The sequence below is a fragment of the Leptodactylus fuscus genome, chromosome 6, assembly GCF_031893055.1.
Source record: "Leptodactylus fuscus isolate aLepFus1 chromosome 6, aLepFus1.hap2, whole genome shotgun sequence".
In the NCBI taxonomy this organism is placed as follows: Eukaryota; Metazoa; Chordata; class Amphibia; order Anura; family Leptodactylidae; genus Leptodactylus; species Leptodactylus fuscus.
Genome location: NC_134270.1, coordinates 77,781,248 through 77,799,595, shown reverse-complemented (window position 1 = coordinate 77,799,595; position 18,348 = coordinate 77,781,248). Strand labels below are relative to the sequence as shown.

Sequence of the window (18,348 nt, the reverse complement as noted above, 5' to 3'; positions counted from 1 at the left end):
TCAGACAATGGCACTATATACCAGTAGCAAGAAATGAGGGTAGTTATAACCCCAATATATTCTTTGAATTACCAGTCAGAAACTGGCACTATATGGCAGTAGCAAGAAATGAGGGTATTTATAACCCCAATATATTCTTTGAATTCCCAGTCAGACAATGGCACTATATGGCAGTAGCAAGAAATGAGGGTATTTGTAACCCCAATATATTCTTTGAATTCCCAGTCAGACAATGGCACTATATACCAGTATCAAGAAATGAGGGTATTTATAACCCCAATATATTCTTTGAATTCCCAGTCAGACAATGGCACTATATACCAGTAGCAAGAAATGAGGGTATTTATAACCCCAATATATTCTTTGAATTCCCAGTCAGACAATGGCACTATATACCAGTAGCAAGAAATGAGGGTATTTGTAACCCCAATATATTCTTTGAATTCCCAGTGAGACAATGGCACTATATACCAGTAGCAAAAATTGTGGGTGCACGTAACCCCAATATATTCTTTGAATTACCAGTCAGAAACTGGCACTATATGGCAGTAGCAAGAAATGAGGGTATTTGTAACCCCAATATATTCTTTGAATTCCCAGTCAGACAATGGCACTATATACCAGTAGCAAGAAATGAGGGTATTTATAACCCCAATATATTCTTTGAATTCCCAGTCAGACAATGGCACTATATACCAGTAGCAAGAAATGAGGGTATTTGTAACCCCAATATATTCTTTGAATTCCCAGTGAGACAATGGCACTATATAACAGTAGCAAAAATTGTGGGTGCACGTAACCCCAATATATTCTTTGAATTACCAGTCAGAAACTGGCACTATATGGCAGTAGCAAGAAATGAGGGTATTTGTAACCCCAATATATTCTTTGAATTCCCAGTCAGACAATGGCACTATATACCAGTAGCAAGAAATGAGGGTATTTATAACCCCAATATATTCTTTGAATTACCAGTCAGAAACTGGCACTATATGGCAGTAGCAAGAAATGAGGGTATTTGTAACCCCAATATATTCTTTGAATTCCCAGTCAGACAATGGCACTATATACCAGTAGCAAGAAATGAGGGTATTTATAACCCCAATATATTCTTTGAATTCCCAGTCAGACAATGGCACTATATACCAGTAGCAAGAAATGAGGGTATTTATAACCCCAATATATTCTTTGAATTACCAGTCAGAAACTGGCACTATATGGCAGTAGCAAGAAATGAGGGTATTTGTAACCCCAATATATTCTTTGAATTCCCAGTCAGACAATGGCACTATATACCAGTAGCAAGAAATGAGGGTATTTATAACCCCAATATATTCTTTGAATTCCCAGTCAGACAATGGCACTATATACCAGTAGCAAAAATTGTGGGTGCACGTAACCCCAATATATTCTTTGAATTCCCAGTCAGACAATGGCACTATATGGCAGTAGCAAAAATAGTGGGTGTATATAGCCCCAATTCTATTGCTAGGGGACTTGCAGTGTATTTCTGGGGTGAAGGTGGGGGGGCACACTGTTGGAACGGGTATCGGGGGTATATATCGGGTATACGGGAATACACTGTCAGTGTATTCCATTCAGGATCCTGGGAAAGCTGGGTTGCGGCGATTGAGCCCGTCAGTGCCACGTTACACTGACAAGCTTCTCCCTGGAATTGAAGTTATATGTAAGCCCAATATATTCTTTGAATTCCCAGTGAGACAATGGCACTATATGGCAGTAGCAAAAATAGTGGGTGTATATAGCCCCAATTCTATTGCTAGGGGACTTGCAGGGTATTTCTGGGGTGAAGGTGGGGGGGCACACCGTTGGAACGGGTATCGGGGGTATATATCGGGTATACGGGAATACACTGACAGTGTATTCCATTCAGGATCCTGGGAAAGCTGGGTTGCGGCGATTGAGCCCGTCAGTGCCACGTTACACTGACAAGCTTCTCCCTGGAATTTAGCTCTTATAAGAACTGTTGGTTGTCTTCTCCTTCCTATCCTAGCCTGTCCCTGCCTACCCAGAATCTAAGCCCTAGCTAACTGGACGGAAACCTCCGTCCCCGGTGAATTGCAAGCTCAGAATGACGCGAAGCTGGGCGTCGCTGTTCTTTTAAATTAGAGGTCACATGTTTTCGGCAGCCAATGGGTTTTGCCTACTTTTTTCAACGTCACCGGTGTCGTAGTTCCTGTCCCACCTACCCTGCGCTGTTATTGGAGCAAAAAAGGCGCCAGGGAAGGTGGGAGGGGAATCGAGTAATGGCGCACTTTACCACGCGGTGTTCGATTCGATTCGAACATGCCGAACAGCCTAATATCCGATCGAACATGAGTTCGATAGAACACTGTTCGCTCATCTCTAAACTTTATACTTTCAATGTAATCCCCCATGATTTCAACATATTTATTCGACTTCGTGGTCAGTGATTGGAAGCCTTCAGAATAGAAGACTTCTTGCTGCTGCAGGAACCTTGTTATAGCCTCTTTGACTGCATTATCATTAGGAAATTGTTGCACATGTAGAAATTTCTTCAGGTTATGAAAGAGAAAGTAATCACTGAGATCCAGATCTGAACAGTAGGGGGGATGATTAAAGAGGACCTTTCATGTTATCCTGCAGAAGCTGTTTTATATATAGAGCTGTGCGCTGAATTCAGAAGGACGTTCCTGACAGTCTAGCTGGGCTATAAAGAACGCTGCTCCAGACAATACTTGTCTATATCTTTGTACTGGGGGATGTTCCTCACAGTTCAGCGTCATCACTGGATGGTAAGGAATAGAGATGAGCGAGTACTGTTCGGATCAGCCCATCCGAACAGCACGCTTCATAGAAATGAATGGATGCACCTGGTACTTACGCTTTGACGGCGGCCGGCCGCTTAACCCCCCGCGTGCCGGCTACGTCCATTCATTTCTATGCGAGCGTGCTGTTCGGATCGGCTGATCCAAACAGTACTCGGTCATCTCTAGTAGGGAACGGCCCTTCTGACAGTACAAGGCTATGGATGAGTATAGTGGGGGTCGTTCTTCACAGTCCAGCTAGACAGCAGCGAATAGTAAAGACCTATTAATTCCTTGATAAATCCACCACCATGCCAGCTCTGTTGCTTTGGAGATCCATGGCTGAGGCATGGATAAACTGCAACCATCATGTGGAAAGAGACATCACTGCTGTGGCATAGCATGCAAAGATTCAAAGGAACACCACTGTGGTGGCACACGAATAGGGGGACATATCAGATAAATAAAAGGTTGTTTTTTTAAAAAAAAAAAAAAATTGTTTCTAACATTTCCCCACAATAACCTAAGTTTTTCTTATTTTGCATAGCCCCTTTAATGTGAAATGTACAGCAAATGTTTATAGATTGTACCATTGTACTATATCTCAGAGAGTAAAGGGACAGTGAGGGAGAAAACCACCTAACATGTTCTCTTTAACACTATAAGTGAAAAAAAGTATGGCCCCATGTAAATATTCTGTATTGGGGCAATTGCTAAAACAATGCCTACACATACTGACATAATTCTCTTCTATGTAAGAACAGCCTAACATTGTACCTCACTGGCTCTGCCTCCATTGCTGGAATGGAGACTGTACATACTGTTGATAATATGAATACAGCAAAAAACAAATACCACTTGGCACATCATAGAGGAGTAGTTTCTAAAAGTGTTGAGAAAGGCAAAGAGCCATGGGAACATTTCTATGAGAAGACAAACATGATGAGGCCAAATGATTCAAGGGTCGGTGCAGTACTACACAGATCCTGGAAGGTAAGTTGGCGTATCCAGCCACAAAGAGCGAATGGAGTAAAGAACATCAACTAGGAAACTTGCATTTGGGGATGAAAGAATCAATATACCTAATATACAGTGGGGCAAAAAAGTATTTAGTCAGTCACCAATAGTGCAAGTTCCACCACTTAAAAAGATGAGAGGCGTCTGTAATTTACATCATAGGTAGACCTCAACTATGAGAGACAAAATGAGAAAACAAATCTAGAAAATCACATTGTCTGATTTTGTAAGAATTTATTTGCAAATTATGGTGGAAAATAAGTATTTGGTCACCTACAAACAATCAAGATTTCTGGCTCTCACAGACCTGTAACTTCTTCTTTAAGAGTCTCCTCTTTCCTCAACTGATTACCTGTAGTAATGGCACCTGTTTAAACTTGTTATCACTATAAAAAGACACCTGTGCACACCCTCAAACAGTCAGACTCCAAACTCCACTATGGTGAAGACCAAAGAGCTGTCAAAGGACACCAGAAACAAAATTGTAGCCCTGCACCAGGCTGGGAAGACTGAATCTGCAATAGGCAACCAGCTTGGATTGAAGAAATCAACTGTGGGAGCAATAATTAGAAAATGGAAGACATACAAGACCACTGATAATCTCCCTCGATCTGGGGCTCCACACAAAATCTCAGCCCGTGGGGTCAAAATGATCACAAGAACGGTGAGCAAAAATCCCAGAACCATGCGGGGGGACCTAGTGAATGAACTGCAGAGAGCTGGGACCAATGTAACAAAGCCTACCATCAGTAACACACTACGCCGCCAGGGACTCAGATCCTGCAGTGCCAGACGTGTCCCACTGCTTAAGCCAGTACATGTCCGGGCCCATCTGAAGTTTGCTAGAGAGCATTTGGATGATCCAGAAGAGTATTGGGAGAATGTCCTATGGTCTGATGAAACCAAACTGGAACTGTTTGGTAGAAACACAACTTTTCGTGTTTGGAGGAAAAAGAATACTGAGTTGCATCCATCAAACACCATACCTACTGTAAAGCATGGGGGTGGAAACATCATGCTTTGGGGCTGTTTCTCTGCAAAGGGGCCAGGACGACTGATCCGGGTATATGAAAGAATGAATGGGGCCATGTATCGTGAGATTTTGAGTGCAAACCTCCTTCCATCAGCAAGGGCATTGAAGATGAAACGTGGCTGGGTCTTTCGACATGACAATGATCCAAAGCACACCGCCAGGGCAACGAAGGAGTGGCTTTGTACGAAGCATTTCAAGGTCCTGGAGTGGCCTAGCCAGTCTCCAGATCTCAACCCTATAGAAAACCTTTGGAGGGAGTTGAAAGTCCGTGTTGCCAAGCGACAGCCCCAAAACATCACTGCTCTAGAGGAGATCTGCATGGAGGAATGGGCCAACATACCAACAACAGTGTGTGCCAACCTTGTGAAGACTTACAGAAAACGTTTGACCTCTGTCATTGCCAACAAAGGATATATAACAAAGTATTGAGATGAAATTTTGTTACTGACCAAATACTTATTTTCCACCATAATTTGCAAATAAATTCTTACAAAATCAGACAATGTGATTTTCTGGATTTGTTTTCTCATTTTGTCTCTCATAGTTGAGGTCTACCTATGATGTAAATTACAGACGCCTCTCATCTTTTTAAGTGGTGGAACTTGCACTATTGGTGACTGACTAAATACTTTTTTGCCCCACTGTATTACAAAACCATGATGGCTTCATTCTGCTAATTATAAATTTGCACTTTAGTATTTAGGCACTCACATAACAGAACCAGTTTACTCACCATTTTTCTTTTTCCAAGGAGACACTAGAGAAAATATCAGATAAATAGTCAATAAATACTCACTGTCTTGTATATCAGTTCTCAATAATTTAACAATTTTATTCCCTCCCATGCAATAAGAAAATTACATCCATATTTAAGTTCCAAAAACTGAGCAGAGTATTTTTTGTTTTTACTTAGACTAATTGGGAGTCTCTCAAAGACAAGCTTTTGATGTTCCTCCTTCATTGAGTGTAGGTGGAACAACAAACATCTTGTTGAAGAGGAAGGACCTCAGAAGCTCATCCTGAAATTACACTCATGTTCCAAGTAATAGTAAAGTAATAGTAGCATACTCCAATACTCAGCCTCACCCAAAGAATCTATTAATATGAACAGAAATAGCATGACTTACACTCTTTAGGTTGAAGGTCTTCCTGTTGTTCCAATGGATCCTTGTAGCTACTTATCAAAACTATCTTACCAGCAAAATGAGGTGAAAGTGTCTGGTGGCTTGCGAGAAGCAACAATGTATGAATGCTTGAATTGTCTACTCTCAAAAGCTTAGTTTGATGGATACACAATCATCTGCAATCTTTGATCAACATAAAGCTCTGTAACATTAACTCAGAACTATGCTGAAAATGGATATAGCTGGATATATTTACATTAATGGTGATCCAAATACCAATGCCATATTATCAGTGGTAAGTTGAGGAATGTATCACACTGTCTAAGATAATCATACCAGATCAATGCCTTTCAGGGACTGTTGGGGACTTTCAATATATAATAGATTCCCCCTTATACACTATGGTACATGAGTATGTCTTGGCCTATGTTTAAGTCTGAAGTTCTTAACAGAGTTGTCCCAATGAATGGATCTGTCACTGATCTAATGCTGTGCTTCTCAAAATATAAGACATGACTTGCTGATGAAGCACCTCCTACTTGTTGGTCTGCTACATATGGAGATAGAGAGCTGACAGTGTGCTGAATTCAGCGCACTGTCGGCTTCTCCATTCTGTGCTCCAGGGCTGGAGATATCTATACTGTTAGTTTTGCCACCGATCTCTGCCCACCGTCAGAAGGACATTCCTGACAGTGTAGATGGGCTATAAAGAACGCTCCTCCTGACAGTACAGGGGATGTTCCTCACAGTTCAGTATCATCACTAGATGGTAAGGAAAGGCCCTTCTGACAGTACAAGGCTATGGATGAGTATAGTGGGGGGCGTTCTTCACAGTCCAGCTAGACAGCAGCAAATAGTAAAGACTTATGAAGCACCTCCTACTTGTTGGTCTACTACATATGGAGAAACAGTATTGACACAGGGCTAGGCAGTCTTTTCTCTGGCTACTACTTTTTGTTAGGTTTTACATATTGGATTTGGACATGAGCTGTTTAGTTTTAGTATTAGCATTAGTTGTTGATAAAACTCCAAGATAAAAAGTTCCAAAGCCCTAATACGTAGAGGGTTGTAAATGACAGACCTGTCATGGCTGGAAAATGAGTTGGATTATGGACTCTAGTTTTCAACCCAAATCAAGTTATACTACACTTATCTGTAAGAACCTCTCCATTTTGTGATTATTGATCATATTTGACCAAGTGGAAGGTCTTTTAAGGGGATCAATGACTGTCAGCAAAAAGAAGCATTCAGTTGTCAGTCTTGGAGAAAGGCGATGGCCATCATTTGAATGAATCGTGGTTTCAAAGTAGGACAATGAGAAGAGTGAATTGGGAAAAAATTCTTTTGAAAATCAACTTTTACAGCTTGTTTAGATAGTCCTTTGTAAGCCTTTATGGTGTTTATATACTCATAGGCCTTTGACATCAATAAAAAAAATACTTCTAAAACTATTTTGAGCAAAAATGCATAATGTGCACGAAAATCCCAACAAGTGTGCTGTGAGAGACATTTATTATGTGTCTTATATATTTTTACACATTTTTCCGACTTGACCAAAAAAGAGGTGTGGCATTGTGGGAAATAGGCGTGGCCTGTAGGGAAAGAGGCATGGTCTAAGGTGCACCAAAAACTTTTAATGCAACTAATAGGAGGTGTAAAGTTAGAGAGACTAGCTTTTAGACAGAATTAGTAAATCTTCCCCATTGTGTATCAGTTAAAAAGGTTATACTGTACTCATCTCAGCCTTTGATAGCAAAGATGGAAATGATACTCCCTAAGGTGGTGGGAGTTAACCAAAGGCAACGCTTCTATGCTGTTTCCATTAGTGTTCCGTTCCATTTACTCCCCTAGTGGTAAAGGAGGGTTTGCACAACTAGCTAACTCCCAAAGTAATAGAAACAATGTAGCAAGCCACATATTCCCATCTCAGCCATGTGCGGCTAGGATGAGAATATCCCTTGAACATGTTACCCTATTTAACATCCATACTACTAGACACTAAAAATAATATTGGGTTCAGAGTTAACTCTCTGTACATAAATACACTCAATACGTATATTTTCATGTACTTTTAGTGACACTTAGTGGCATCACACATATAATATGTCTTATCATATCTCTGGATGTGCTGATCATTTGGAGACTTTTAGAAAGCTCCTCTATAGGTGATATTTTACCCCTTACCGCATCGCTAAATGTTCCCAGGTTCATGAAATGTCTGATGGAAGTGCCATAATCATGTGAGTAATCTGATGCATATTTGATGGCAGTGCATATTTATTGTCCCAGTATTATGTACGCTACGATTAAGATGATTGTCAACTTTGATATACTAGTTATAACTGTGCATATTTTCACTATATCTAAATCTAGCCTATCCCAACGGTGCAAATCTTCTACATTTCTTCCACTAGAATTGTATTATTGAGGACATCAAACGGGAAGTCTGTTGACTTTAAAAAAATAAATAAATATTTGGTATAGCTGGTTATCCTTTTCAGGATATATGTGTTAAGGAACATTGTGCTCTTCCCTTATTATCCCTTTTTAAGTGTACCAATATGTCAGGCTTCTCTGGGTTCCTGCCCTTTTCATAATCGTAGGAGAATGACATAACAAGGACTAAATGTCCTCTTGCTTCTATTGGCTTATGGTTATGTAATTATAAAGTGTGTATTTATTATTTCTAAATCTCAAAACCTGCATTCTGCTTATAAAATGTTTTAGTAAAATTAAATTTTTTAATAAAAATATATGAAATACATACAAAATAAAGGGAATTACTTTATCTGGCACATGATGGGGCCAGTTTATGGTGTAAAAACAGTTCAACAGTTTCGCTTTAGGGTGAAAATACTTTCTGTAGACCATAATAATCTTAAATATGGCTGACAACCTCATAATTGATGAGTGTGTCCTAGTGATTTGAGCAGTAGCTGACCAGATTGGAGTAATCTAAGCTACTGACTGCCCATAAAGTCAGGTGCCATCAGAACAGCTTCCAGAACTGCCATGCTGAATAGTACAAAAGGCCCTATTATAAGCTTTTAATTTTCACAGATTATAAAGGCCACGGTTTCCAACGTTATCATAGATCACGGCTGACTCATATTACCCATGTCACTAGAATTTAATCACATTACACAACTGTCGGACCATGGTGCAGATAATGAAGAGTAAATGATACACATTTAATTATCCAGCAATTACACATTTCAAGGATGTACCTTTTTCCACTTAACATTTAATAAAATAGAGGAGGAAATGATAGAGCACAAGGAGGACATGATTGTAATGGAAATGGGAATATAAAGATCCAAACACACAGGGAAGAAAAAAGGAGAGAAAATGACCCATTGTTAACACATCTCTTTATTATATATTTTGAAGAGAAACGATCAATGATTTGACTTGTCTCTCATAAAGTGTCCAATTGGACTAGAATGAATGGAGGCAGCCATTTTGTAGAGTAAGTCACTGTTTTGTGACAACATAAACTCACTAGGGTCTAATGACGTCATCATATGTTAGGGAAGCTTTATGTAGAATAAGAAGGCTTTCTAATTATTTGTTTTTCTAAAATGCTTGTACTATACAGAATTCATTTACCTGAGCGCCAATGCATGAAAACGTTTCAGCATTGCTTGGGTTGGGCTTGACCCCAGTCCCTTTGTGCAGTATGCGGGACACCTGGCTCTGGCCATGTAACATACTGACTGTATTCTGACAGAAGACAAAGATCCCCTACTGAAAGTGACCTTAATATTATTGTCCTCTGAAAGAGGCCTAAGATCTAGAGTTTAATACCTGGTGATTGTAGCGAAGCAAAATGAATGAAAACACCTGCTACATCATCTTATTCAGGTAGGAGATTTGGAGAAACCTTACATTTTAGGAAGAAATGTAAGAAAGCCCATGAATAATAGATTATTATTAATAGGATATATTTATATTGTATTTTGATTATTATTATTTAATATATATTTAATTGTAATATTTAAAATATTATTAATTTATAAATACAGTTTCATATTACTACTTAAAGGGATGACCCACTTCGTATAAGCCTTTTCATTTTACATTAGGAAAGTCCACAAATGATAAAATGAGGGTTTCTTGGAGAAGGGGTCCCAAGAATCAGCTCTGATGAAATCTGAAAGCAAGTTAAGGAAGGATTAAAGTGGTTTGCTGAGACTTACATACTGATGTTAGGATAGGTTATCAATATGTGATCGTGGGTGTCCGACACCCACAGATCAGCTGTTTGACAAGGCCTCGGCGCTCACAAACACTGCAGCCTTTTCTGTGTGATGAAGATGTCATATTTATCAGTCACATGGTACAGCAGCAGCTCAGTTCCATTCAAGGGAATGGGACTGATCTGCAATACCAAGCACAGGCCCTGCTCAATATACAGCGATGTGCTTGGTATTTAGTAAGAGGTTGAATCACTGATCCAAATGCTGCAGTCACTTCAACCAGATGAAGATCATCAATATGTAAGTCCCAGAAAAAAACTTTAATTCTCACTGTAGTGAGTGTACTAGGTTCCAGTAGTAACACAAACTGTCATTGTCTTAGGGTCAGGGATCAATACTAACTAACAAAATGGGAATATCAAAAGGTCTAGGATTACAACTAGGAAAAAATATGCAGTATGGGAACTTTACAACTTCTGTATCTTGAAAAAATCTCGAAAATTGCTAACCCACAAAAGTGGCTGCTTGCTGTAAGGATATATTACACTAAATCTAGAACAAATCAAAATCTACATGATAGTTTCTCTTCACATGATGCACTTTTAGAACGTCTTGAGTATAAGAAACAGAACAAGCATCGTTGAATAGCCCCCAACCAGAACATGCTTTTATTCTGGCTAATGAGAACAATGGGATGACTGTAGCAGTTCATGCCAGATTTACCCTGGAGGCGGCACTGGAACATAGTATTCTGAAGAGTACTCAGCTATGTCCTGGAGAGCAGGCATGACACATAGAAAGCCTACACGTCATTCTCACAACACAGAAACACTGCAGATGCTACGCTTTGTTTTTACTCCTATAAAACCATCTGTGGGGCTTCTTTTATGTAATGCCAGTGCTTCAGGATTTCATAAAAAGCCGTGCTTTCTGAAATAAAGAAAAGGAACCTACAGGGCCACTCCTGTGTTCTTGCAAGATAACCAGAGGCAAAGCTCATGGGCTCTGAGGGGGCGTTCACACTCGCGTCCTGTGCACCCCGGCGAAATTGGACAGAGGATGGCTTCCCGGCGGTCATATTTAAAACCTATTCATTTGAGTCCTGTATGTCCGGGCAAAAAAAAAATTGGCTTCCCCGTGGAGAGGCTGCAGGCAGACACCGGTGGTTCGCTTTTAATACCCATTCAAAGGAATGAGTTTTTGTTTTTTTTAAATGTAGAGCTCACAATGCACATTTTTTTTCCCTATCAGTATGTCTTTGGAGTATGAGGCCGGGTTCACACGGAGTTACGTGCCGCGAGATTTGGCACGTAGACGCCGCGTGACCCTTTGCGTGCCGTACACGCTCCCATTCATTTCAATGGGAGCGGGGAGCGTATGCGCCGCGCTAGTTTGCGGCCGTGAATAAATGCACGGCCGCAAACTAGCGCGGCGCATACGCTCCCCGCTCCCATTGAAATGAATGGGAGCGTGTACGGCACGCAAAGGGTCACGCGGCGTCTACGTGCCAAATCTCGCGGCACGTAACTCCGTGTGAACCCGGCCTGAGATGGAAATCCATGCAAACACAGGGAGAACATACAAACTCCTTACAGATGGTTTTATGCTCTTGGCGGGATTTGAACACCAGGACTCCAGCGCTGCAAGGCTGCAGTGCTAACCACTGAGCCACCGTGTGGCCCCCAAAGTAATGAGTTTTAAAACTGCCAGGAAGCCATCCCCTATGCAATTTTGCCGGGGCTTAAGACGGAGACCCAGCGGACTAACACAGGGCGCACAGGGGCAAAAGTGTGAACACCCCCTGATTCAAAATATATTATATGGAGAAACGTGTGAGTCTCCAGCTGTTCATCATTGACTTCAGGTGGTTCATTCAGTCAATTTCATATATAAAATCCAGCACCTAGTCCTGCAGTCTGGCTTTAAAAAAAATTGGTGAAAGAGTGGCTGATTCTAAAGCGCATACAAAATTTTAGTGTGGTAATGTAATAGGATGGCACAAGTTCATGAAATTTCTTCTGTCCTAGATATTCCATGAACCGTATATTATTGAAAAGTGGAATTGTTTATGAACCACAGCAACTCAAAGTGGCAGACTATGTAAGTCAAACAGTATGGTTGTTCAGGGCTGAGGCACATAATACATATGCGTCATCATCTCTCTGCTGACTAACAAACCTCCTTGTACTAGCAAACCTCCAAATATTGGACAAAAATTATGTTTCTATGGCCGAGCAGCTGCAATCAAGCCTTGGAGTGGTGTCAAGTTAACCCCCACTGGACGCTGGAAGTGAGTTACTTTTCAGGGGTTGGCCCTCAGGCCATGAATTAAAGGAACGGGTGGCCCACGAGGGACATCTGTGCCGCCCGTGCATGGGCCATGCTTCTGCGGCCCCTTTCATTAAATGAATTGGAGCCACGGAAGCAAGGGAAGCAAAATAGAACAGGAATAGCACCTGTTCTATAGTTTGCCACCCAGACTGTCGATCTGCACATGGGACCATGTAATTCACGGTCATGTGTACGGGCCTATAGAAATGAATGGGTCAGTGTGCTATCCGTAAAATACACGGATAACACACTGAACACAGCCACAGTTGTCTGAAACCGGCCTTAGTTCCCCTGAAAAGGCATCTTAATGCTTCAGCATACAAAACATTTAGGAGATTTGTATGTTTCCAACTTTGTGGGGACAGGCTTTATGGAAGGCTCTTATCTGTTCCAGCATGACTTTGCCACTATGGAGTTCTGACCTCAACTTCAAAAGTTGGTTGTGAGCCAGGCCCTCTTGTTCAACATAAGTGTTGACCTCAGAAAGTCTTTTCTGATGAATGGGCTGAAATGACATATTTCAGCTGCAAAGGGGGAACCACCTCCAAAGCCCATGGATTTAGAATAGACTGCCATAAAACCTACTTTTTGTATATTGTACAGGTTCCCCCAATATGTTTGCCAATATCGTGTATGTAGCAGGACCTTCATCTGCTATGTCACATTTATGTAACATAACCCTCCCCCATATAACCCCTGCATATTCCTAAAAAGAACTATATACCAAGCTTAATAGACCTTTGCTACATGTGTCACCAGAGTTTTTAAAACTGAGCCAACAAGTTTCAAGATTCACAATGAACAAGGAATGGGTTGTTATTTAAGGACTGATAGTACCACATAGTGGATTACAAACCCTGGCTGCCCTGAGCAAGCTATCTAATGGTTCTCATTGTATTAAACAATGCATTCTGCCAAGCACGTAAGGTAGTGCTGATACATACTTGGAACAAATGGTGTTTTTAACCATGCTGGTTAATTGCCCAAACTGGGCATGGGAGGGGGTAAGATCCTTTACAAATTGTGCATAAAGTGATAGCCGAGGCACAGTTCAAAAAGGTTCACTGTTATGTTACCGTATTATGTGAATTATTTGCATTATGTTATATGTGAGGTATCACTCTATATGGGCGCAGGTGATCACGCTGTCATCTATTCTGGTATTTTCTGGAAGATGTGCACTGACTCCCTAGAAGTTGTACCTTTTAGTTGCAACACAGAAGTTTGCTGTTAATCCCTTATGGTCTAACTTATTGATGTCAGGAATTGCTGAAGTTACCCAGGGTGGGATTGGCTCTGTATTTAAGGGCCCGTTGCCGTGCTCTTGTTCAGTGGGCTTACATGAAGGACAACTTGTGCAGAAAAAGTTTAAAGGTGAGGAGAACAGTTTGAGGGCACACTCGAAGAGAGGAGGCAAAGCTTGGAATTTTGAAAAGCATTACATTCAACTGTTATCAATTTGTCAACTGCAACATTGTTGAAAGATTCCATTTACTATATGTGTAGCATCTGCTATAGTAAAGAAATCTTCAGTGAGGAATGTCTGTGTATGCTTCATCGCTAGTGGATGGCTTCAGGTAGAGTGTCTGTGTGGCAGCTCAGAAAGGACAAACGGAGTGTTGGTCACAGAAGAGTACAATGGCAGCCACAACACAGCACAGATAAAGAAGCAATTTTGCTTTTGAACATGGCCCCCTTTACAAGTGGCCTTGGTGCCTGGACCTCTATATGTCAGATTTTTAGCATATCCCTCAACAGAAACCAGGTTTGGCCAACAAAAGCTATGGGCAGCTGAAGTCTCCATATAATAATCATTAGTTGTCACAAAAGACCAAATGCTGATCGTCTTCAGACACATAAAAAATATGACAAATTACAGTATCTTGTTTTTAATTATTGTATCTAAAGCTTGAACCATGCAAGTATGCATGCATGTATGATGACTACAAGAATGGCTCTCTTCATGCAAGAAAATGCCTGATGTTTCAGAGGAGTAGTCATAGAAAGAAATAATAACACTTACCCATTTCCTCCAATTCTGAAGTCATGGACTTGGATCGAAGTGATATTGCGGGTGGAGTAACACGCTTGGTCTGCTGGGGCACTGCAATAGTTCAGAACAAAAGGACATCAGATAATACACAAGTATACTTTTAAACTACCGTATATACTCGAGTATAAGCCGACCCAAATATAAGCCGAGGCCCCTAATTTTACCACAAAAAACTGGGAAAACTTATTGACTCGAGTATAAGCCTGGGGGGGGGGAGGATGCAGCAGCTACTGGAAAATTTCAAAAATTAAAATGGTCAGAGTTTTTGGGTGCAGTAGATGCTGGATGCTGGGAAAGCGGAGGGGGTGTTTTGGTTGTCTTTCTGCCCATTCCCTGAGCTTAAGGACTGGGTTTTTTTCCCCCACTTGGAATTCAGCCTGGCTGAATATAGGGGATCTGCAGTACTCCTATTAACCCCTTTCTGACAGAAGAGGAGCACTGCAGATACCCTATATTCAGTAAATTCGGCTTATACTCGAGTATATACGGTACTTTAGTCCAAAAAGGAAATAACTCACTAAATCACTTATTTTCATATTTTGCTTAGGTTAGTTTAGATAGAATTTGAAAATTGGATGTGGTTTTAATGAGTACCTCTAATTGTTGACATTTTTGAACCAAGGGCAAAGTTTAGTTCTAACTGCTCCTTTAAGACTGTAACCATGGCGGCACCTGTCCAGTGCCAACTTATACTGTTATTTTGTTGAAAAATCAGTTTACATTATCATGCTACATCTTATAAAATAGTGACTAACAAGAGTACACCTTAAAATTGTCTGAAACAGTGCAACTTGTCTGAAACTTGCACATTTCAAGAGTATGATGAGGCATCTTGTGTACCCCACTAGTTTTAAGATAGAAGGTGGGTTGTGGAGTACGGTGGGCCAGAGAGGTGAAGTCTGGGCCCATACAAATTTACTATAACTGATGCCAAAAAACAGGTATGCATTATACTAGAAATCTACTCTAATCCCTGACAGATGTAGATCTCAATTCTGATGCACAATAGTACGTCCCGATTATTAAAAGGCCAGGTTCTCATAATAATTAAAATGCATCTCTCGCCAGTAAGGGAATTGATTAAGCCCGGATATGCAGTAAATCCTAAGCAGTTGGTATCAAACATGAGCTACGTGTTTCTTTATTTGTACCTTTTTTTCGCATGGCATCCTCCATTTCTGGGTTCCGTGTCACCATAACAACTTTTACCATTAAGTTGTTTCCTCCCTGCCGAATCATGTTAACTACCTGCCGATGGCCCACTTTCACCACATTCTGCCCATTTACCTAAGAAAAGAGAATAACATATGTTACACAACAACGTACACATACAGTATGGGAGTCAAAACCAAATGCTTGTCCAAATTATTTTTCATTATAATATATTTTGTAATGAAATTACTCAAGATCTCTGTGTATTGAAACATTCTTATTTGCATTAAGAATCAGGTGCTGAAGATCTTTAAATGTACCTTTAGGCTAAGGTCCCGCGTTGTGGAAACGCAGCTTTTTTTTGTTACAGATTTTGTTGTGGTTTATTTTAACCAAAACCAGGAGTGGATTGAGGAAAAGGTAAAAGTATAAGGATTTCTTATAGATTTCCCATTCCTTTTGTAGCCATTGTTGGCTTTAGCTCAAAAAACTGCAACAGAATCTGCAACAAAAAAGACCCTTAGGCTGGGGCCCCACATTGCGGAAACTCAACTTTTTTTGTTGCAGATTTTGTTGTGGTTTTTTGAGCCAAAGTCAGGAATGTATTGAACAGAAGGGAGAAGTATCAGAACTTTTTATAGCATACACATTCTTTTTGCAGCCATTCTTGGCTCAAAAATCTGCAACAAAATCTGCAACAAAAAAAGCTGCTTTTTCACAATGTGGGGCCTCAGCCTTAGCCACCAAGTTGCAGAAACACAGCAACTTTTTGGGAGTGGATTGAGCAAAATTAAGAAGTATATGAGCTTTCTATATATTTCCCATTCTTTTTGTAACTATTCTTGGCTTTGGCTCAAATGTGAGGCCTTAGCTTTAATGACAGTTCATATAGATCTTGAGATTATACAGGTTTAATTTTTCTTTACATGACTATAATGCTTCTTGGCTGATCTGCAACAGCAGCTGCAGAAATTTGTTATTGAAGCAAATACTTGGACATAATATAACAAAGAAAATAACTCCCAAAGGTCTATGGGAAAGGGTTGGATACTTTTGATCACATAGTGTATTTCACCTAGAGGTACACCACCTGAAAGTAGTCTCTGTAAAACTTTTTATAGGGCAGCAGAGGAATGACTGCAAAACTCAGTATGTAGTTATGTCTCAGACACATATGCATATTACTTATGTATTCATAGGAAAGTGCCCCTGCCCTATAAAGAAAAAAAAAAAAAAGCAATGCATCTGCATTCCATCGCAGCTAGAAATTTTTCTTCATCTTCCGCCATCTGAACATACGCTTAGAAATAAAACCACTGGAGAGGAGTCTAATCACCCAGATTCCTTTCTCATTTTTTTTTTGCAGATTTTGCATTATATGATGTCCCAGCGAGCTGCTGAGATGCCGGATCAATCATGGGCACAGCGCAATGAATGAGTTCAGCGGCAGGCCAGCTTGACAGCTGCCAAAATGCTGGAGCAGGCGGATCATCAACGCCAACAATACGCTCATTATATGGCGTCCCAGTGAGCTGCTGAGATGCCAGAACAATGCCAACAACACGCAGACGAAGTTGTGGGCAGAGGCTAGTACATACCGTAGAATATAGAAAAGACAAAACCAACAGCACTCCAATAGATGAAAAATTCGATCTTTTTTTTATTCCAAAGCGATGTTTCAGTTCCTGGACTGGAACCTTTCTCAAGCCCCAGAGAGGGCTATGCTACAGACGAGTCCCTGATCCACATCCGAGTCGAACTTAAATTCCAATAATATTTGCCAGTAAGGTGGCAAGGTATGGCATTAGAATGCACAAACTGTTCAAGAGTAACCTAGGAAATATATCCACAAGTTTAGGGTTTATGAGGGAAAGGAAAGGACATCAGAATTGAGCCCCTAGAATGCTCACCAATCCTAGGAGTTAGTGGGGAAATTGTTTGAGATTTGCTGCATACATTGATGATACAGAGTTAGTCATATATAAGGACAAGAGAGATGTCCTTATATTGGACACAATTCATGGTAACAGCAGCACCCCTGTATGAGGCCCGATAGTCACATCCGCAAGCCAGCCTGCATCCTGACCTATAATAATCACATTGAAGGGTTGATCTATCTGACCAAGTGCTGAAGCGTACAGTGCCCTCTGTAAAACCAAAGTTTGGTACAAAAAGCTGGCCGTGCACATAACTTCATTTTCAAGACCCTAATATTTGGGAATCAGGAAGATGAGGAGCCCAGTACTTCTTGAGGTGAGGGTTCTCGTATGCAGCAATGAATCCCCAACAAATCCCTCAAATGGAAAGGAAAGACCTAAAAGTGGTTTACAGTATATTTACAAAAGGAGATCAGGAAGGATATCATTTACCACTGTGGGTTCTGCTCTGAAAAACCTGATCTCTGCATAAATGATTGCTTCAAAGAATATCACACATCCTTGGATTACTGATTTTATTATTTACCACGTCTTTATACCTTAATAAAGTATATCTTGCACATTTTATATATTTACTTTTCAATCTCCGCTATGCATTAATTTCTAGAAAAATATATTAATGCCATTGCATTAATAAAAAGTGATCAAAGCAATGAGACATTCTCCAAATTGTTATAATTAAATAGTAGACTTGGTTCCGCAAAAAAAGACAC

The 18,348-nt window shown here is 40.5% G+C and overlaps 1 protein-coding gene across 1 annotated transcript in view; it reads right to left on the bottom strand.

Annotated features, from left to right (window-relative positions):
* SHANK1 (SH3 and multiple ankyrin repeat domains 1) overlaps nt 1-18,348 on the bottom strand; it is a 469,770-nt gene that overhangs the window by 22,821 nt on the left and 428,601 nt on the right. The window contains exons 17-19 of the mRNA XM_075280273.1: nt 15,698-15,833; nt 14,517-14,597; nt 5,573-5,596 (exon numbers count right to left, since the gene is read on the bottom strand). Coding sequence (XP_075136374.1) covers nt 5,573-5,596; nt 14,517-14,597; nt 15,698-15,833 — 241 coding nt within the window. The remainder of the gene's footprint in view (nt 1-5,572; nt 5,597-14,516; nt 14,598-15,697; nt 15,834-18,348) is intronic.